This window comes from Erithacus rubecula (assembly GCF_903797595.1).
Source record: "Erithacus rubecula genome assembly, chromosome: 2".
NCBI lineage: Eukaryota > Metazoa > Chordata > Aves > Passeriformes > Muscicapidae > Erithacus > Erithacus rubecula.
This window is the reverse complement of record NC_136685.1, coordinates 104056502-104078571: the sequence shown is the minus strand read 5'-3', so window position 1 is coordinate 104078571 and position 22070 is coordinate 104056502. Positions and strand designations below refer to the sequence as shown.

At 45.6% G+C, this 22070-nt stretch overlaps 1 protein-coding gene across 1 annotated transcript in view; it reads right to left on the bottom strand.

Moving 5' to 3' along the window:
• JAG1 (jagged canonical Notch ligand 1) overlaps window positions 1-14377 on the bottom strand; it is a 36091-nt gene extending 21714 nt beyond the window's left edge. Inside the window, exons 1-3 of the mRNA XM_079330512.1 lie at window positions 13774-14377; window positions 12593-12898; window positions 1890-1941 (exon numbers count right to left, since the gene is read on the bottom strand). Coding sequence (XP_079186638.1) covers window positions 1890-1941; window positions 12593-12898; window positions 13774-13845 — 430 coding nt within the window. The 5' untranslated portion in view covers window positions 13846-14377. The remainder of the gene's footprint in view (window positions 1-1889; window positions 1942-12592; window positions 12899-13773) is intronic.
• Window positions 14378-22070: the final 7693 nt, after the last annotated feature.

The window sequence follows — 22070 nt, the reverse complement described above, 5'->3', positions numbered from 1 at the left end:
TAACAACTGCATTGATCAGAGGATGCTTTCAGAGCTATTGAAAAGTCACACAAGGCCTACTAAACCCACTTTTATTGTTGAGAGCTCTCATGGGGTCTTTACAATTCAGGGGCAATTAGGGCAAAAGAAAATTCTGGACATCAAAAAACCCCACTCTTCACATTATATGATGACAATTGTTTAGTTCTAATTGTTTTCTTAACTAGTGCTTCAAGCCTTACTCTGTAGCCCTGGGAAAGCTGACTAAGTCAAGCCATGCAGCACAAAGGAGAAGTTTCGTGCAGTGCAGCCACTGAAGTGACCTACAGATGGCTAAGTGACAGCAAAGCTGGAGCAGGAATGCAGATCAGGAACATATGCAAGAACATGTCTGCACTTGGCCAAATGCACTGCTGAGAAATGAGGCAATTTTGTCTGAAGACAATTGTACTTCCAGAACATGAAAGCAAAGAAAGGGTTCATTGTGTAGCTTGGAAATGCAGTTGTTTCATGAAAAAAGATGAGCTCTAATAATAGTAGTAAAAGTGGCAGAGACCCAGTCTGAAAAAACTCTCAGATCCTACTATAAACGAGACTCTCATTTTGAATTCTTCACTTTTTAATACTTCACTGCTGCTGCAGCATCTACTTTCTTCTCCTCCATATAACACACTATATCCAAGAAATCTCCCAGCCACTGCTCCATGACTGTGCTGGGGTTCAGTCTGAAATCACAGGTACTGCAACAGTGCTGAATGAGGCTAGCTGTGGCTATCCTTGACAGGCCACATCATTTATCTCAACAAGAACCACTTCTCTGGAACAAAGAATTAATAGGACATCTCATGTACATTTAACAAAATACAAGGAGCAAATCTTCCTATAGAGTAGTTTCCAAGCTATGCACTCTTCACCAATTAAAACATAAAAGCACAGCACTGTGCACACTTCTACAAAGCCTCTCACGAGCCCATTTCATTCCTGCATGGCTGCCACCTTGGCATTCCAAAGCAGACTGCAAGAAGCTGCTGTAAGATTTCTGTAAGATGGACCACAGCAGTGCTGCTTCCTTGCTGGAGGAAAAGGCCTGTTGTGTCAACAAATCTTTATGAGTTCAGATTCACACTCTCTCCTGTGGCTTTTACCACACACACTGTTAACACCCTAAGTTGAAATAGAGCTGATTTTGCCTACCTCCTTCAGTAACAGTAGGCAAAATGCAGAACAGCTCATGTGCCAAGAGACCCTGTACAGCTTCCTCTAGCCATGGGAAAAGCTTAGCAGAATGTTTCTGAAACCAACCAGAGACATTCCAGGAGAAAGATCCCCACCCTTGATTTTCTGCCAGCTCTACCAGGTGGTGTCTGGTAAATATTTTTTCAGCCCCTGCATATAAACCCCCAGACATCCAACTCCCAAGGAGGAGCTTGTAGTAACTCCTATTTCTCATCTACAATCAGTAGATGGATATTGATATCAAGTCTTATGCAGATTTTAAGGTTTTTTTCTTTTTTTTTTTTAAAGCAGTACATTCAGTTTTGAGAAGTACTTTGTTTATGGAGAGGTCTCAGGTGAACAAGACTTAGGTTTCCGAATATTATTTCTAATTAAAAAGACTAAACAAAACATGAAGAAATCCCTTGGCTTTTACTCTCCCAGAGGAGAGAGAAGGAATTAACAGCATCTATTTATAGTCATCACACTGTTGGTGCCTAGGTGAGCAAGCTACTCACCCTCTGCAAGCACTGTAAGCAAGACAGGCTGCTGCAGAGCCTGGAGGAACTGCTCCAAATTGTTTGGGAACATCTTTTCCCCCTCTCCTTGTGCTCTAACAGCAAGCTGGTGAGGCCTTTCAGTGCCTGGGACACAGAGGTGTGAGAACTAAAAAAGGCAGAGGAAGGAATACTTACTCGTGGAGTTATCATTGTAATCCCATGCCTCAACAAGCAATGTGTAGGATCTCTGCAAAAGAGAAAGAGGAGTTAGTTTCAAAGCCACATGTGAATAAGGAAAAAAACAAACCTGGCAGTAATTTTAATTAAAAAGAAAAAATTCTGGTCTCTGCCCCAAAGCAGATACTTGAAAACAGAAATAGGTAAAAGCTTATGCTTGAGACAAGCATGATCTTCTTGAAATCCTGTAAGCTATCTTATCCAGTCTGACTTAGAGGACCTTTCACCTTGGATAGCTCATCTTTGTCATCATTAAAGCATCTTATGTACTTAACCAGGAAGTAAAGCCTTTGACACTGCATCCAGCTGAAATAAAGCATAGCGAAGACAGAAAGCACTGGGATAGCACAGCACCATCAAAAAACCCCAAACCAAACCCCCCCCCACTCTCAAAAACTGCTTCAAAAGAATTTTAGTTACAGAAAAATAGTCTTGATGTCCCTTCCCCCAGCCATCCTGAAAGCAAGAAGTGTTGCTAAGATTACTGTGCCCTGCCTTGACAGCGCAGTCTCCAGGGACTCTGCTTTTCAGCACCCCCTTTGAAAGCTTTGTCTGCATGAGGGCCATCGCAGCTCCCACAAGTATCAGGTAACCGAGGGCAGAACTGAAGGATATGGGAAGGGGGCGGGGTGAGAGAGAAGCACTGTAAAACAAAGGCTAAGATCAGCCTTTGGAAGAGCAGGGAAAGGGAAGCTGCACTATCCACCCGTGTCACTAGTACAGATGCTCCAAGCTGCCAATGAGCTCTGTAGCACTCCAGCAATAATAATCATAAGCATAAACTGACTGAAGTGACTCCATGGGCTGGAAAGAAGCCAGCTATTACATCTAAGCCACCTTTATCTTCAATCCTAACTTGAGAACAAGACCCATTAAAACATCTCCTCCTCCTCCAGCTCTACCCTGGGATATTATTATCCAGACTGTATCTTTCAAAGTTGCCATTTAGCCAGCCATATCCAAACTTACACAATGATTAAAAACCAAAATAAAACACCTCCTCTACATAAGGGGGAAAAAAAAAAGCTGAGGAAAAATAAGCAAAAAATATGACTTGCAAAGTAACAAATATAATAACAACTACAGATAAGGCAATAAATGTATCATCTTTCTGGAGAGCAGAACAATAATAGTACAAATAAAAATTCTGTGAAGAGTTTTGATGCTTTTTGCCATAGCAACTGTGCATTGCAAGGTTTATTTCTCCTTAATTGTGTCCAGTCACAGCTGCTCATTTGTGGTCTGCAGTCCTTCTCACCCTTTCTGTAACAGAGACCAAAATACAGTTCTGAGAGTGAGTTGCCACAAGGTGAACAGGGGTAAGGCAGACCTCAGATTTCTGAAGGAAAAGGAAACAAAACAGGAGGAAAAAAACAAAAAGAGAACAAGAGTTGGAGCAGACTGCTTTCTCACGACTGGACACAGCATGAGCCTCTGAATGAAAACCCAGTTTGTGATGGACATCAGCTTGCTGTATAGCCTAAATATGTTTCATATTCAAAGCAGACCAGGATTCCATTCTGTTCACTGATAACTGTGGGAAAATGCTTCCAAAAGTAAGCAAAGCTGGGCAAGCCAAGACATGCACCCAAACTTCTCTGCAGAGGCTCCATTGGCCTGGGCCATTTTTGGTTAATATTTTATGAAAAGTTATATGTTACTTGTTTCTATTCACGACCAAGTCTGACAACTTGGAAAAACTCTGAAAATCAAATAAACCAAAATACAGCTCAATCATCGAACACTGCTTAAAACAGATTTAAGAAGTCCTTGCACAAGTCAGTGGTAAAAAAAAAAAAAAAGAAGCAAAACAAACAAACCAACCCAGAATAGAACTCCTGAGCCATATTACAGATGCAGATTGCACTATCTTGGGTGCTTCCTCAGTGGTTTAATTACCAACATTAAGCAGCACAAGCTCAACATGTTACTGCAAGCTTGACAAAAAATATTATGATATAGAGAATGAATTATGGCAACTAGCACTACTTCCAATAAAGTTAAGGATGTTTTCCTTTCGGCCTTGCATAATTGTTTTGGAAGATATTTTGTCTAAACTCATAGCAACAGTTCCCTGCTGGTTCTCAGGACTGTTTACCAACACACCTAGCCCTTAAGGAAAGGAAAGGCTGAATCCTAGCTGTGAGTGCTACTGTTGCTAGATACTTGTGTGACCACTTTCCACTACCACACAGGAGTTTGCTTAAAAGAGAAGGAGATGCTTCAGCTGAAGTGCATGGAAAACAAAATTCAGGGGGAACAGACCTACCCTAGCAATTCCCTTGTTTCGAACTGTCCCCCCTCATTTCGTCTGAATATTTTAAATGAAGAGTCCCTGTCCTGAAAAAATGGCTTTTGATTGCTTGGCTCTGTCCCTCTCAGCATGGGGAAAAGACCAAAAAAACCCAAGACTTTGTGTTCAAAGTGGGACACTTTTAAACAAATGCTACACAGACACCCAGAGTCTCACACCAGTAGCAAACCCCCTTCAACAATCCAACTATCACATGCCTCCAGTTAATTCTCTCAGCCCCCCCAAAAAGCAGTTCTGTGCAAAGCTGCGCTGTTGAGATTTTTTAGAAGTGCATATCATCCCCACTCTATAGATCAAGGATTCAGATATCTCAGGAATGACTGCTTACAGTGTGGAGGTTTAAGTTTTCCCATGCCCATAGATGACCTCTGCCCATCTTTGAATAAATATATATATCCAGACACAAGAATTCCACATCATGCACCTTATTCCATCAAAGCAACATCCTAGGCAACGAGGCAGCAGTGAATTTTCCAGAGTCACACTCAATTAGCCACTGTAAACCTGAGCTTGACCAGGAGGCAGGGATTCTAGCTTTAGAGGAAAGGCAGCTTGAAAGGAACAGCAAGTCCTGTAACTTTGCAGATCAGCCCAGAGGACTAAAAGGCAGCATAGTCAAATTTAAGCAAAACTTCTGTGAGTTAAGTTAGGAGAGGATGGAAATGGTCAAGTTCACACTCCAAGACACAAAGCAAGCATCAGTGTGCAGGAGCTGTTTGCTTCAATGACAAGACACTGTGTCTTGTTCCATTGATAGTACAGCTCAAGAGACTGAAGGCCCAAAACTCATCAGAAACTGTCCCTTTTAAGGATCTCAAAGGGCAATGCAACCTTTTCTGGTTATTTAAATGAATCCTGGCAGCTACAGGTAAACAGGCGTTTAAAGCTCTCTGCTTAATTACCTTCTTCCCTCCCTTCACCCAGACATCCACCCAAAGGAGGTGCTTTTGTACTTTGGCTTCTAAAGGCACTCTGCAAGTCAGTGGGCCAGAGCAAGATTAAAACATCCAGCTCCTTAGCTGAAGCACTGCCTCCATTTTCAAAGGGCTTGCAACTCGTCAAACTCCTTTCCCTCCTACCCCTGTGGTTAAAGCATGCAAGAGCTTTGCTGAGCATGTGAAACCATGACTAGACAAATGCAGTGGGAAGTTTTGCATGCAGAGCGCTGCGCCTGCTCCTCCTCTGCCGAACAAGGAGAGCAGGTTAAGCCCAGCAGCCTTCTCCTCACTGCACAGCTGCGAGCACCAGCTTGAGAAGGGAGCTCACACACACCCTGTCTGCATCCAGGCAGGATGGGGAGGACGCTGGCACAGCAGGGGTCCAGCTGTGAGATATGGGAGAGGGAAATTTTAGGAGTGCTTCAGCATGCCCAAAGGCCAGGGAGGAGAGCAGCTCTGAGCAGGGTTAAAGCTAGCCACAAACTCACTGATGTTTCTCTGAACATCACCAGGACTGTCACTTGGGCACCTGGCACTAAGCAGATGCATCACAACATAGTCAAAGTTGACGACCACGGCACAATGAATATCCTTCAAAGGAGTTAAAGGCGACTGGTTCCTCACCCAAAATGTGAACACGCTCCAGAAAAGGAGGAAAAGCACCTAACCCTCTTAACCTTCTGTGAAATGGAACATCATCAGGAAGCTCTTCTTTGGGACAGCCTACGTAAGGACAAGGCAACACCCTGCAAAGCTGTTACTGCCTCAACCCTGTGAAATAAACAGAGCCCAAGCAATCTCACACCCAGAGCCTATGGCCAAGAGCTCGGCTGAACCCCGACAGGCAGCCCAGCCAAGAGCCTCATCAGAATGTGCCCACACGAAAACAGCACGCTGCTCCTTTAGGCTTCATTCTGAGGAGCTCCTTTGTTGCTCTGAGTGCCAGTAAATTCTGCACTGCCACAAAAAGGGGACATGAAAACGAATTTAACCACATTAGCAGCTTCCAGGAGAGTCCTGCCCCCCGTCCTGCCTTGGCACAGGGAAGGCAGCAGCCGGAGTCAAGACCTTCGCCGCACTACAACGGCCAAATGATGAAGGACACAAAAGTGCCGCTATCCAAACTATGCATACGCTTAAGCATCCAGTAAACCAGGCTGATCTCTGATCTGGCAAGCCTGCTGGAATAATGAGTATCCTGTGAATACATAATGTGCTGAAGTTGCCATTGTGTGAAGTAAGTCCATGGTTTGTCTGGGAGCCGAGCAATGCTGAGTCTACTGCTGCTTCCTGTTGCTTGTCCTGTATTAGCATTATTTTTGGATAGGCCCCATTATGTTCTGTAATCCTCACTGCAGTCAGTATGGCCACACTATTGTTCTTGGTTAATATTAGCAGTCAATGCCTCTGTCTGGGTGGCCGGACTACAATGTATTCCAATCATAAAACTAGCATGCATTAACAGGACAATGTACTGGGCACAGGGGGGAGACTTGGGGTCTTCCCTCCTCCCCTTCTTTAAAAAAAAAAAAAAAAAAAAAAAAAAAAAAAAAAAAGTAAAAAAAGTATATAGGAGCTTCTTTTTTTCCTCTCTTTTCAAACTAATGATTTTAAGTGATCTCAGCTACCAGGGTGCTTCATACAACAGCAGCATTTTAATCAGCACCTTATCTAGTTACGGAGTTATTTTCTCACGGAGCCCCACTTGTCAAAGTGCAGCAGATAGGCCAAAATGTCAATGGTTGCTTTCAACCTTCCCCAACAAGCAGATTACCTGCCCTTATCAGTCCCCCTACCTGTTTAAAGCATCCCACTGATAATTAAATGCACCAGTTACAAAAGGGTGGCAAGGTTAATAGACAGAATACCTAGTAGCCAGCCAAGCAAAACAGTCAGGTTCACATGGAGCAAGCCTGAACAAGAAGCCTTTCTACTTATTTACCTAAGTGCCTAAGAACTGGGTTGAGCTGGTAAAGGACTCTGGATGTTTGACTATTTACAAACCACTTTAACCACTTCTATCCACTTTTTGCAGTTTCTTCTGAACACTACAAGAATAATGAGTGTAATTTACGCTGCAGAATAGTGACCACAGAACCATGAGCTCCACAGACTAACAAGAAACAAATGCAACAGCTTCTAGTTTTGACATCTTTCCCCTGAGTTAGGACGCAGGGGTTACCAGTTAAATTATTAGAACTGAGTCAATTAACATATAAAACTCCTGCTCATCAAGAGAAATTCAGAGGCAAGCTTAGTTTCAGTTTCCAAAACCAATCCTGTCATTTGTGTTATCTGCAGAGATACTTCTCCTTATCTACAGAGAAGTGCTTCTAAGAACTGTAGCTTAAGGCTTTTGCTTTGCAGGGCATCACAACTCCATTAGGAGTGAAATTGCCATAAACAGACCCAAGTCCTGCAGCTTTAGAACCAGTTGACTTCTACTCCAGCCTCCAGCCCACTGGGAAGCAATGTTTCCTTGAGTGAACTACAACTTTAAGCATAAAGCATCAATTTAATGCAATTCATTTTCAGCCATGCTGACTTCCAGCTGCATAAACAAGCTGACAGTGCTGGATGTGTGTAGCCTGAGAAAGTTTAGGAATAAGCTTCTTCAGTGCCAGGCCCAATCCAGCTGCCACTGAAGTTAAACTGGAGCAGGCCTTTACTACAACAAGAACAAAAATTCTAGGAGCAGGCAAGATGAGGATTTATTTTTAGATCTATTATGTTAATATAGTCAAATAGATTTACCATGAAGATGAAGCTCTAAACTGGCTGGAACATAAAAAAACCAAAACTCTTTAAACATGTAAGAAGTGTAAAACCTCTGAATGGCTGCATCACTTCTCTCCAGTCCTGGGAAAAAAACCAGCCTTGTGATGCTAATTATGCTTCAGATGTCACTTAATACTCCCAGCTCCGTTTGGAATAGTAATCCTAGGCAAACATTACACTTTGAGTGCTAAGATTTATTCTTATATTATTAATTCAACAATAAATGACAGAGTATGGATTTGGTTAATATGCATTTTGTTATTATAAAAAATTTCTTCTGATCTGCCCATGCTCCAAGATGACTTATCATGCATTGTTCAAGAAAAGCTTGAAAACAATATCTAGCATTTGCTTCTACAAGTTTTTAAGAAGTTAACTGGAGGGAGAGAAGAAACAAAATCAAAAGCCAAATTTTAGTCCTATGACTGACATACTGGGCTTAAAGGAAAAAAAAAAAAAAGCAGATGAAGGTTGTGATATTTTTTTCTGATTCAAAAGGCTGTTACTTTAATATCAGATGCAGATTAGTATTTTGGATGTCTTGTGTCAAAAGAGGAAAAAAGTTCACAAAGCTTAAAAACCACCCTTTATACAGCCCTTTTACTATGTCTCTCTAGCCACAGAAAACAATGCCTACCCAGAAAATATATTTTACATCTTCAGGAATTAGGACCACTACGATTTGTCAAAAAAAGGGGCCAGGCTGACTAATTTTTAGGTTGACTATTTTTAGTTTAAGGTTGAAATAAGATGTTCAAAACTTTTAAATTGTATTTTGTGCTAAACTCCCTGAGACGCTGAAGGTTTTTTCCACCTCAGTAGTTTCCTGGTGTATTGGTGCAATAGGCCCCAATATTAAATAATTACAAGGAGCATAATTTTGGGATAAACAAGCTGTTTGAAACTGGAGCCATGCATACCAAAGGAATTGCCAAGGTTGACCTTCTTACTCAGTCTCGCCAAACCCCCAAAAGATCCTTCTTTACATAAAAGCAAAGTTTAGTGTTAAGTTTGGCTTAGTTAATTGATGCTCAGCTCCCTCAAGGTGCAGCACACATCACACTTGGGGTTCTTTAAGAAAGGCCAGAGGTTTGATTCATGTGAGAGAAGAGCATGTGTCTGCCTTGGAACAAAACTTGTTCAGACAAACTTTGACAAGTGGAACATGGAAACGCTTTTGTTCCACACTTTTTATATGGCTTCATAAAGCCAAGCTTGCCTGTCAAGAAAGTCAATGAAGTCTCAAAATGAATGTAAGAAGCAAGCCTAGGTGCATTTTACTTTTTTTAAATTATCATCACTGTTGTTTCAATTTACTGAAGAATTACCAGCTACTGCAGGGGCAGGTCTCTGATCCATTCCAGTTCCTTTATGCTGGGCTGCTGCCCTGTTTCCTAGCAACTTACTCAAACCTTCCATCACTTAAATTAATTTATGGCCCACCGTCCCCACACCCATTACTCACAGGGGTACATATCAAAACTGACAAGAGCAAACCCCAGAAGTTATTAATAAGACTCTGACACTTCAAATCTACATGACAACTGCAAGCTCCCTCTCACGGTACTTTTAATGCACCCCATTCTCTCTCCTTCCTCTCCTGCATGATGAATAAAGGCCTCTAATGCAATACAACTATTTTTCACAAATGGCATAAGGGGGCAGCTTGACATGGGAAAAGGATTTTTCATTTTAATTTTTTTAGTAGTCAAGGCAACAACACTTCTGAATGTTACTGACTCAAGCTGGAACATCCAAGAAAAGCCCCCATCAGAGAGGAGAACACATTTCAGAGAAGGGCATGAATTTTCAAGTGCAATATGATTAAGATTTTGGTCTTACTAACTCAACTATAATTTTCAGCTGAATGTATTCAAAGATACCTCTCATGCTCAGCCACATGAGTAAATGCAATGCTAATCTCAAGCTCTTACAGAAGTCAACAGTATTCAGGCACCTAAAGAGTTTTTTAAGTTCTGAAATTTCAGCATCAGATTAGAGCTGACTAAATTAAGTTTACTACTTTATCCGTAGAGCTTTGAAAATGCCTGAAATGATTTGTGTACACAATTTTAGTACAAATAAGAGCTTTGCCACATTAGATATTCTTTTGTTCAAATGCCATTTGGAAGTCACAATGGCTAGCATAAAAGCTGTGTCCTCTGGAAGCTAAAGCTGGGAAGCAGGCTTGATAATTGCACACAGACTATCATCAGTCTCAAAAAGTGCATTTCTGCCTGGGAAAATGCAAGAGATTATTCCAAAATTCCAGGCTTATGAAGCAAGTGTCTCAAGTTGTTGAGTTTCACCCATTTCAAAGGCTGTACTGGAGTTTTGCTGCTGCTGCTCTAGGATTCCAGTGCTGAATGAGATTCAGCAGGACAATAGAAGCATTTCTTTCACTAAGATGCAGGCAAGCTAAAGAGACTTCTCCCAGGCTCTCCACCCCCCCCAAACCCACCCTCTACACAGATTTCCCTTCCCAACCCTATGAAAAGAGTGGCTGTTAGAAGGAACATGTTTAGTTTTCACACCATTTTTATATGCATACATATAGATTCAAGGCACTCAGATTACTGGGAGCTAGTTAAAAAAAAAATCCTTGATGTACCTGACTTCTCTGACAAAAGTCAAAATCTGCAACACAAGCACTACAGCCATTGGCAGAGCTTCAAATACCTCAGATTTTTACAAAGCCCTTTATCCCTTTGATGGCATATTTGATAACAGTTTTATCTCATTTCATGTTAGGGAAAAAAAAAAAAAAAAAAGAGAGAAAGAAAAGAGAAAGAAATGAAGGGCAGACTTGTACTTCCAACAGAGAATACTTTTGTTAACTCTGCTATTGTACTTTGTAATACTATCTACTTAAAAAGGGAGACTTAATTTCTGCCTTGTGCCTCTTCAGCCCTCGGCATTGCAGAAGTCCCAGCTGACAGAGGCAGGTAGGAGGCAGCACAGGACGCTTCAAGAACACATGGCTGCCTGCAGCACTTGGCGGCAGGACTGCAAAGTGGGTGTCTACACCACAACTGGAGAAGGAATGCTTTTGGGGCGGGCTTTCCTCCCCCCCAGAAGAAGTCCAGGCTCTCCCAGCAACCAGTCTTTATCTGACCATGAAGGGCCAAGCTTTGGAGGGTCTAGGCATGCTTCCACCTTGCTAACAGTGATAGTGGCAAAGGATAGGAAATGAGATTCACCCCTCCCTGCATGCACATTCAGGGCCCTCCTCCCCTCCCAAAAATGACCTTAGGCATCTAGGTTAGGATGACTGGATTTACAAAACTGCTGAGCATCAACATACCCCAAGGCAGTTGGTAGGAAATTGTCTGCTCAGCGCCTTTGGAGAAGGGGTGTGTGGGGGGGAAACAGTTTTGTTTCCTTGGTGATCTCAAAATACAAGTTTTAGGAGCTTTCAGCAGTCATATCACAGCATCCCAGAGAGGTACCTCAAAAGGCAGCCAGGAGCCCCCCAGATCAGCCACCCCCAGCTCCTGCACGCAGCATTGCTGGGCACAAACCCGTGCACCTCCGGCCACCCGAGGTCATGGCACTCTTCCATGTCCACAGATCCCATGGCTCTGGAGCCTGCCTCTGTGGGTCTGTCCTGCCTGATGGCCACTATGGAAAGATGGTCCTCCCTTTCTGTGTGGGGAGCTGAGGGCTCCTCTGCAAAGCTCACTAACCATCAAAGCTTCAACCCTCCTGAGCACCCCAGAAGAAACAAGCAGCAGTGATGTCTGAGTATTTTTCCAGCCAACAACAAAGCAGGATCACTGATGAAGGAAGGGGTCAGCCATCCTCCATCTCTCTGTTCTGTAGGGCTCCCCAGTATTTACTAGAGTGAACAACACTGGAAAAGTGCCTGGCAAAAAGCCCCACCTCCTTAAGCCACCGAGTTTTGCACACAACTAGAGGGAATCTCTGGACCAGAGAGACAGGTAGCCAGGAAAAGGTGCACAGCAGGGAGGAGTGAGTGAAGTGCACCAAAAGCTAAAGGCAGGCTTTTCTCAGTCTTTAGTTTCTGGACAAGAACCTCCAAACACAGCCAGCTTCCCCGGAAAGCTGGCAACTCCTTCACCAAGAGCAGCAACAGCAGCTCCCATCCACACCGAGCAGCGCAGTGAGATTTCCCCTTGGGAGAAGCAGGAAGCCTTCCCAAACACGCTCCGGGGAAGGAGGCCAGCTATGACACACACTTTTCACACGGGATCCCTCCACAGCCCCTAACCCACTGCTCTTCTGGCCTAAGCCCAAGACTTCACTGGTTAAGCAAAAAAAAAAGGAAAAAAAAATGAACTTCTGACCTTCTAAGTCTCAAGAGACTTATTCATGCTGTAAAGTGCAGAGATACTGGGTTTGCTTCCCTGACCCATTTAGATCCCCCTCACTGCACATCTGACTTTCAAATTTAACAGGCTGTGCATTGTGAGCCCCAGGGAACAAAAACAAAAACACCACTACATTTACTCATTTCTGTACTCCGGATTCCCGACGCTCTTGCCAAGATGCCTGCTCCCTCCCAAATCCTGATCCCTCTTCCCCTGGCACAAGAAGTCAGAGTTCAGCTCACTATGGACACCTCAAGCACCATCCAAGAGACCAGAGCCAGAGCAGCTCAAGCAACTCACCGGCCAGGCGAAGCTGAAAGGGATAACGATCCGGTTCTTCTCATTATTCCGGCTGTACTTTAAATTGAAGGTATTTCCTCCGATGACAGGAGTGGATTTGGATCCGAAGCTGCAAGGACCGCCAGCAGTGACCCGCGATTGATACTCCTTCAGGCAAACTTTAAAATAGGTGTCACACTCGTCTCTGGTGCATTTTTTATCTCCTGGGTTTCGGGTGCCATCGCAGCAATTTCCATTTTGCAGTTCACCATTCACATTTTGCATGGATAAGATCTCCAACTCGAACTGTCCCGACGCTAAAGTCACCTGTTAATCCCAAGAAAGAAGCGAAGGAAACAAACAAAACAAACAAACAAAAATAATAAAAAAAAAAGAAACAAGAGACAGGCAGTTACCCAACTTTTTTTCCCCAAACACAATCTACAACAACTCTGAAGACAGGAAAAAGTAATTTTAAGTGTGCTTTCAAGAAGCACATGCATAATATTAAAAATAAAACAATGCCAACCACTTCAAGCTTTTCCCTATCAGACATCCACGAGAAGGGCTCATAAATCAGCCCAACTAAATAACGCCATTAGTGCCAAAAAACAACCTTAAGTGCCAGCTCCAAAAAGAAAAAAGCCCAAACCCCCAGCGTGAGGAGGGCTTCCAAATGGTTAGGAAATAAAACTAAACATAACCAAGAGTGCATAGGCGAGGAGCAAACCCAGGAAAACGATGCAGCTCATAATGCACTGCCTGGAAAGGCACTCAGCCGCCCCTCTGCCTCCTCCGGGGTGCAGCTGAGCCGGGAAGGCTGGAGCTGCCCAGCTGAGACTCAGAGCCGCTCATTAATCACCCCAGCAGTGCTGCTGTTCAGGTCATTAACAAAAGATAAAGTATTAAAAAAATTAATAAAAAAAGAGGGAAAGAGAGAAAAAAAGTGACTTCAGGGGGAAAAAGCGGTTTGCAACAACCGCATTTCTTGTTCGCGGGAATTCAGCCTTGCTGCAAGGAGCACTCGCGCGTTTGCCACCTCCTCGGAGAAGTTGGGGCAGCAGCTCCGCTGCGGCCGGAGGAGCCGCGCAGAGGCGCCCGTGCGGGCTGTCCCAAACCCATCTCCCGCAAGCGGCACGGGAGAGCGCCAGACGGGCGGCAGCGGGCTCCGGCCCCGCGCCGTGCCGTGCCCAGGTACGTACCTCGGCCCGCAGCGCCAGGAGCAGGGTGAGGATGGAGCACGCCGCCGCGGCTGCCCGCCGGGGCGCACGCATGCCGCCGCCGCCGCCGCCGCGCTGCCCGCCCGCCCGCCTGCAGGGCCGCCGCCGCTCGCTCCGGCTCGGGACGGGACGGGGAGGGCCGGGAGGGAGGAGGAGAAGAAGAAGGAGGAGGAGGAGGTGGAGGAGGAGGTGGAGGAGGAGGAGGCGCTGCCGCTGTTGCTCCTGCTGCCGCCGCCCCGCTCTAATATACCGCGGCGCACCCGCGCCGGACAACGCCGCTTTTCAAGCGCTTTCAATAGCGCCCCGCTCTTCAATGCAAAGCAGCCCGGCCTCCTTTTATCCGCCTTATTCTCTCGCCTCCCCTCTTTTCTTTCCCTTTTCTTCTCTCTCTCCTTTCTTTTTCTTTTTCTTTTTTTTTTTTTTTGTTGTTTGTTTTATTATGGCGATTATTACCCCAGTCCTTTTATTTCTTGCGGCGGAGCCCTGGCCCCCCCGAGACACACACACACACGCACACACTCACTCACTCACTCGCACACACACACACGCACATGCAGCACACGCACCGCCCCGCAGCCGCCCGCCCGTCTGGGAGCGCCGCCGCCGCTCCGCTTCATCTAGCCCAGGGCGGCGGGCGCATGCGCCCATCCATATGCATGAGGGGGACAGCGAGGAGGAGGGAGAGAGGAGGGGAATGGCACGAGCAGGGCAGGGCAGGGCAGGGCAGGTAGCAGCGGCGGGGATGGAGCGAGCCGCGGCTCGGCGGCTCCTCCGCCTGAGGGTCCGTCCCTCGGGAAGCGCCGCTCCGCCGCTGCTCCCAGCGCTGCCTGCGGCGGGAGGAGCGCTCTGAGGCGGCTCCGGCGCTCCCTCAGCGGCGCTCCCGGGTGACGGCTTTTCCCGCCTCGCCGCTCGCTGAGGGGAGCGCGGTCCTGCCCCTGGTCCTCCTCGGCGCTGATGGAAGGAAGAACGGAGCCTTTTGGGGGGCGCTTTTTGCTGTGAAACCTTTCCCCTCGCTTGCCGCCCCGCGGTCCTGAGGCGGGACGCGGTGGGGGCGCTGCCGGGAGCGGGTCGGCGCGCCATGAGGGGCGGGAGGCACGGCCGGCCCCGGGCGCTCCGGCAGCCCGGCCAGGGCTGTGCTGAGGAAGCGGAGGTGGCAGTCGCCACCGTGCGACTCGCTGTGCCCGCCTCGACACGAGGTCGCGGCGCCGACGCTTCCCGCGCTTGGAGCGGGAGGAAAGGTCCCTCAGCTGCTCAGCGGCGGTATCACAGCGCTGGCAGAGTGCCGACACCGTCAGGGACCCTGTCCCCTCGCTGCACAGGCTCAACCCGGCTTTCGGTGTTCAGAACCACACAGCCAGGTGAACGCTTAAGGGGCTCCCTGCCACAGGTCGCTGAGAAACCCAAAAGTTTGCACAGAAGCAAAAAGAGTTCAGGCTGGTTCCCAGAGGAAGAGCCGCACATCAAAGGGCAATGAACAAAAAAAAAACCCCAAAAAAAACCCCACCCCTAACTTTGTCTCTGGTTTGGGAAGTCCCTGGGCTGCGGGTCTAGAAGTTGGGTGACTGTGCTGGGAACTCGCTGCATCACTGTCCCTTTCTTCCTGAGGTGCTGGCGACAGGAACTTGGCCTACATGACGTTCGGTCTGACCCAGAACAGCTATTCTTATGTGCTGATCTATTCCACTCTGATCTAACACAGTAGATGTGTGAATGTCTATTTTATACACCAGAGTCAGTGGTACAGAGGAAAACAAGATTTCTGACCTAATTTTATATCCTTTGTTTTCATTTCCTATGGCAAAAGCAAAGTGCATGGCTGCTCTTGGCTGTGGTGAGGTCTGTCCCGTTCTGGAGTGCCCCAGGCTGGAAAGCTGGTGGCATTTGTGCCCCTCACCTCAGAGCTGTGCTCAGACTTCCACCAGACTCCTGCAGATCCTGTTCCCATCCGTGAGTTCACATTTTGGCACTCCTGTAAGGTGCACAGCTGCCGAATTCTCCTTCCAGCCTCGCTCAGCCCTCAGGTTCCAGCAGCATTGGTTGTGCCTCACTGGATCCATTAACTTTCCAAAGGCTGGTAAACCATCATGGTGTTTAATCTGCTACATGGCTGCAGTTTGGTGATACCAGTGCCTCAATTCTTTTTTTTTTTTTCAGTGGGTGTTGGTTACCTTCCACAGCCTGGTTAAATGTTACTCATTCCCAAGTGCCACACATCTGCTCCTCTGGGCCTTTAAATACCCTGCTGCTGCAGGTATGCTCCGTACCTTTAGGGCAGGTCTGGAGTTGGCCTTTCTGTGAAAGGTTACTCCACCTGTTTGACTCCAATGCTTAGGAAATCCAGAGTTCTCTTTCCCACAGTGCTTCTGACTCAGCAGTGTAGCTGCCCTCAAACAGAATTACTTGTCCAACAACTTAAAATGCTTTGCAAGCATTAATGAATTAAGTCTCCCAATGTCTTGAGATATTAAAGAGTATTAGTGATAGGTAAAGAAAGGCAGAGCATGAATCATGTGCAGAAGTGCATTGCAGCCCTGAAAGAAATTTTGACCCCATAGAAGTCAGCAGTAAAATCCCTCTAAACTTATTTAGTCTAGAATTTCCCCCTTGAAGTCCCATCTCTTGCATTTTTTCCTCTGGGCAGTCAAGGCCAGATCTTGAACTGCTGCAGAGCAGCACTGAAAACCAGCTGAGCACGTTGCCTTCACCATGAGCATCTTTTCAAGACGCTGCCTTCACTGGGCACACGGCAACGTGCACACTGCTGCGTGTGCACTGGGGCCCGAGCTGCAGTGGATCTGAGCAGCCTGAGACTGCTGCACATAAAATCCCTGCTGCAAGGCTCTGCCTGCACGTCTCACGAGGTGTGGAGCCGACGTGCCTTCCTCTGTGGCTGGTGAAGAACTTTCCAGCGTCTGGCACTGGACTCTTCACATTGCGTAAAGTTACTTCCTGCTAATCTTCCTATTCCGACATAATTAGATCACATCCACATTAGAGCCCGTTAGAGGCATCGAGTGTGCCAAAGTCCAGCTTCATTTTGGGCCTGAATCAGCTCCCTAATATAGAGCTGCTCATTGAGAGCACTGGGAGATTGCCCGGGACTTCGGTGGGACGAGGATCACAGCCTTTAGAGGGAGTGTCTGGCTTAGGAGGGTCAGGTGTCGTGAAGTCAATGCTTTGTGTGAGGAAAGTTGTAATTTCCTTTTAAAGCTCGGTGACTCATTGAGCCATGTCTGTGAACAATCCCGCAGGATTTCCTTAGATTTGTGATACCTGAAGGTAAGCTTGGAATGGCGCCCCTGGAAAAGTTCTTCGTTCAGGGGACTGATGCTTCTCATTTTCAAGTTGGTGGCTAAACTTTTGTTGACTACTGTAATGCAGATCAAGACAGTTGCATAATCACAGGGGACTGATGCTGCATCAGCCTTCAATATACCAGTTAAAGAACTACCAGAAAAGAATCTGTTGACATGTGGTCATAAAAAATTCATAAAGCTCCATGACCTCTTTTCACAGCAAACCAAGAGGCTGAAGGAGAGCCCCTTTGTTCCTCCAGATTTTTATAAAAGCAGTTTAGCTCCCAGAAATTAGCCAATAAAACAAATTTGCTGCAGTTTTAGATATAAGCCTGGACAAACTGAGTGGAAGAGTGAAATTTCATCCACTCAGATAATCCTTTATCTAGCAGCTAAGCTTCCCTGTTGCAAGGAGAAGGACGTATCGCCGCAGTCAATCACGGATGAGTGAGCTTTTAGATAAGGCCCTTTCCTATAATACACCCACCACACTTTATTTTCCTCCTGCTGTTCTGGAAGTGACCTGCCCACTTGGGCGAGTGTCGGGAGCAGAGATAGGGGCCCCACTTGGCTGACACACATTTCGGAGCAACACATTCCAGCAGATGAACCCATTTGCACAGTTGAGTGATCTAAACTTAGAAAGCTAATTTCTCTAATTACAAAGTGAGACTGAGCTCCTGTAAGGCTTTTCATCACCTGAGTGGAATGGGAATTGCGCTTCCATAATCATTTAATGTTTAGAAACTAATTAGGAAGCGTTTTGTGGGGAAGCCACACCCAGTCTTAGACTATTTCACAAATGGAGCAGGGGAGAAAACTGCCACTGATGAGAAAGTTGAGCAAGTAGCAGAGGTTAGGAGAAAGAGCAGAGTTTACCCAGCTCTGAAGAGTGCATTCCTACATCCATGAAAGCTTTGGTTCTCCTCAGTCAGGCAATTTCTTAAAGCTGTGTCTTCAGGCAAACTTTCCAAATATGACAAAAGATTTGGGAGAAGAAGGTGCTCTAGTAACCAGAGCCCCAAATCCAGTTTGCTCCCTTTCTCTGGAATGTGTTTTTAAAGAGAACTAAAATTTCAAAGCTGCGCTGTGTTTATTGTGCATGTGCATTTTGTCACTTTGAAATTCCCACCTTAGTTTTTCTGTGTGTTAGAAATGTTTCATTGCCCAGAATGAAAGTGAGGCACTAAATTTATTTCAGAGGATATTCCCAGAACAATAATAATTAAACATAAATGTTTCTGAGGTATTCAGAAATCACTGCAGCAAGAACCTGAAAAGTCCCTGAAAGAGTTAAAGCTTAGTACAAAAAAATATGTCTATTGTAGAGCCTTTATGTTTTATCCAGCTGTAATTAAGTGAATCCATAACATTATTGCTTTCTGTCACAGCTTAAAATTGAGACCTTACTCCATTCCAGAGAACAGTGCTGTTTCTCCTTCAGTTTCCTTTATTTATATGCACATAAAACCAACTCTCTGGTTGTTTCTCTGTTAACCCTTCAAGGATCAGATGCCTCCACATTAACCTGTGAACCCAACTGCTTTGCCCTTCACTTATCCTCCCCAGGAGTGGGATTGCTGTGCAGCAGTGATTGGATCTCAAATCCCAGCTTTCTAAAAGCAGGGAAGAGCTGAGACTATGGTGTTAGATCTGGGGAGAGGTACAGCTTATCAAGGTGGAGTAGCTTCCAGTAGGTGCAAAGTCTGCGACACTGAGCAGTGCTGGCACGTCTGTCACAGACAAGATGACACTTGCATTTGATAAGCAGCAACCTTGGCTATTCTTGTCAAAGAGGCTGCACTGAAACCTGGGCTGAGCCCCATCTCCAATGAACAATGGGTGCTTTTAAGAGAGCTCCAAATTTCTAGTAGTGTTTTCCTCACAGCTTTCTGCAAAGGTGCTTCTTTGAGCTGGTTTTGTTGAGGAAGTGCTCAGACCATTTCATTTTCTTGTTATGGCAGCATCAAAATGCCTGAACTTTTCATGCAGATTGTTTTTGTTGTTAATTGCATGTGTTCAATACATTCTCAATCACAAATTATCCTGAGGGTGCAAGACTGAAGTACACAGGGGCGTCATTTAGCTAAAGAAGTGTCTAAAAAGAAGAGAGCTGTGATCAGAATATTTAAATTTGAGTGTACAGTAAATTACTTCTTGCCTGCCATCATTCCCTGGCTGATCTAATATTCTGAGCCTTGACTTTACTTATTCCTGCATGGGGAGTATAAAGGGAGTTGCTTCATTTGGCCTGAAGAAACTTTTAAATACATTAAGGTTTCTAAACTCAAAATTCAGCCCAAAATAGAGATGTTTCTAAATCTAGAAACAATAAACTTTTGGTTAAGGATGTGTTTAAGTGCATTGCTGGAATGGCTAGTGGGTTGGACCACAAAGTTCAGTGCATGGGAGCAATGCTGTTGATCTACAGGGGAAATCCTTTTTTCAGGGAATTAGGGATGTGCACAGTGGCCTTTTTTCACCTGGTCCCTTGGCACTGCTGACTCCCTGATGGAAGGAACCTTTTTGCATCAGCCAAACATTTTTAGATAAGGCACAGGCCACAGTGGGTGGGCAGTGTCCTTGGTAGTACAGATAAAGGCAAGGGCCTAAAGGAGAGAAAAAATGTCTTTATGTTCATCCTTTACACAATAATGAAAAAATTCTCTTGACCATTCTGCATGTTACAACAGTGCTGCTACTTGCAGATGTGCATTGAGAACTTTTCTGTCACAGATCATGCAGTGAGGGATCTGACAGGACTGGGTGTTAGAGCCAGCAGTGTTTGGAAGAATCTGAGGCTGCACTGCTTTGGGAGTTTTGGTGTTGAAAACTCTGTGTTTTGGACAAGATTTGTATCAGCTCCCACAGTCCATCACTTGAGACTCTTCCAGTCCCACTCTGGAGTTAGCTGTGGTCAAAATGCCTGCAGCTTCCAGCAGGATAGTGGAAAATAGAGCAGATGGGAAGGACTGGAATCAGAATAGTCTAGGGGCATCAGGGAGAGGTGGCAAATAAAGTGACATTCTTGGAGTCTGAACAAGATACAGCTCCCTGTCACCCTGCCTCTCTGGTTAAAGGTTTGTCTTTGCTCTTTCCACAGTGCCTGGAAGGTTTTCCATTCCTGCCTCCCTGAGCTGTTTTACCTCACAACATTGCACACTGGAGACAATTTTCTCTTCAATTGCTCCTGATCTCAGCCCTGAGTCATGGACCACTCCAGTGTGGTGGAGGACATCCCTGATTAGTGGCAGGAGAACATCTTGGTGAAGACCTGAAAGAAAAGAGCCTGGCTGTAGAACTGGACCCTTAAAATGGATTCATTTCTTTGAAGGTAATGGCATTACCCAGTGTGCTCCAGCTTTCTGTCTGAAATGGGCCATGGACTCTCACAGACCCACAATCTGTGTGTTGCCCTGAATTGCTGGGATTTTCCCTATATATGATGATGATTTTTATTGACTGTGGCAGAGAGGAACGAATGAGGATCTGCCACAACTATGAATAGAAGCAATTCCACACCTGTCCCTTTAACTGCACATTTGTGATTGGCTGTCTTTTATTGTCATCCCCCCTCTGTGGCTTCAGGGCTCTGTGTGTGTGTGTAAGGATTCCCCAGCCTGCTGGGTGACCCCTCATCTTGCTGCTCCAAGCAGTGGCTTCCATCCCCTCCTTTCTCTCCAATATTTATTGGAAGCACGTGCTGAGGAATCTGTGAGCCTGCCATGCTAATGAGTGCATGCATGGAGCAGGGCAGCAGATGCAAAGGGACAGGCACGTTTCCTAATGAGGGAGTCTCGAGACCCATCTGTTGAGTCTCGTGGGCCCTCAATGGAGTTTGCTGCCCGAGGTTGCCAGTGGAGGTTTCTTTTTTTTCTCTGATGCTTTTAGTTCTCAACAAGTGCAATCCTGTATAGAGCAGCATGTCATGGGGTTAGGTTTTGTTGTTACTAGCAGATAATGTGACTTTGAAAAGAATGCCCCTGCCCCAGCTGAAAGGAGGATAACCCTCCTCTACCCCCTTCCTTCCCATCCTTCTTGCTCAGATCAATAACAGGTCCCTAGGCACAAAGCCTGCATTCTTTTATTCTCAAATTAGAGCAGCTGCAGCAGCAACACCACAGCTCATTGGAAACCTATTAGCTTTTGAAAGACTTAATCCAGTTTGAAAATAACTAGTGTTTCTCAATCCTTCATGCACTCACTCCTGTAAGAGGCAATATTCTTAAGGCTGCATTGACAGGCTTATTATTATAATAACCTGCATCTCTCTCCACGTCCCAAAGGGGCAACAAAGAAGGCAAAATGTCAGTTTCCCAGCTTCACAGGGCCTAAGAACATTGGATTTACTCTGCCATATCACACCCTATCACTGAGCTCTGCTGCCTACCATCCTGCCTTCAATGGTGACTGATGCCTTGTGATTCACTCTCCAATTTCATAGTTTTTAAGGCCAGAGGGGCTATTATGATAATCTATTTGACCTCCTGCACAACACATTAGAATTTCATCCTAGGTAGGATAAAAGCTGGGGGCAGCTGGATTCTTTGATGGGGCTCTGCTGGGCAGCAGTGGAAATTTGGGGTTTTCTGGGGGTACTCTTTGTTTTGGGGAATTTTGGGGAATTTGTTATTTTTTCCTTTTTTTAAAGCACCTGAAGCACACAGCTTTGTGAATGGGAGCATATGCAGCAAATGCCTTGCTTTGGAGGTAGGGGAGCTGATTTTACTTGGGAGGGTTTGCTCCTCTGTCTTGGTTTCTTGTTTAGCTTTTATATCTCCTCTTTACTCAGGATCTCCCTGCAGCAGCACTTTAAGATAATTATTCCCATTTTAAAGGTGGGGGGTCTAAGCTTCAGAGATGTTTAGGCCTTAAATGCCTTGTGAAGACCATTGCAGTGAGGAAATAAAGTTTTCTTGGGCAGGATCCTCAATTTCATGCCCCAAGTCACACTGGAAATCTGCAGAAGATGAGGGAGCTTGT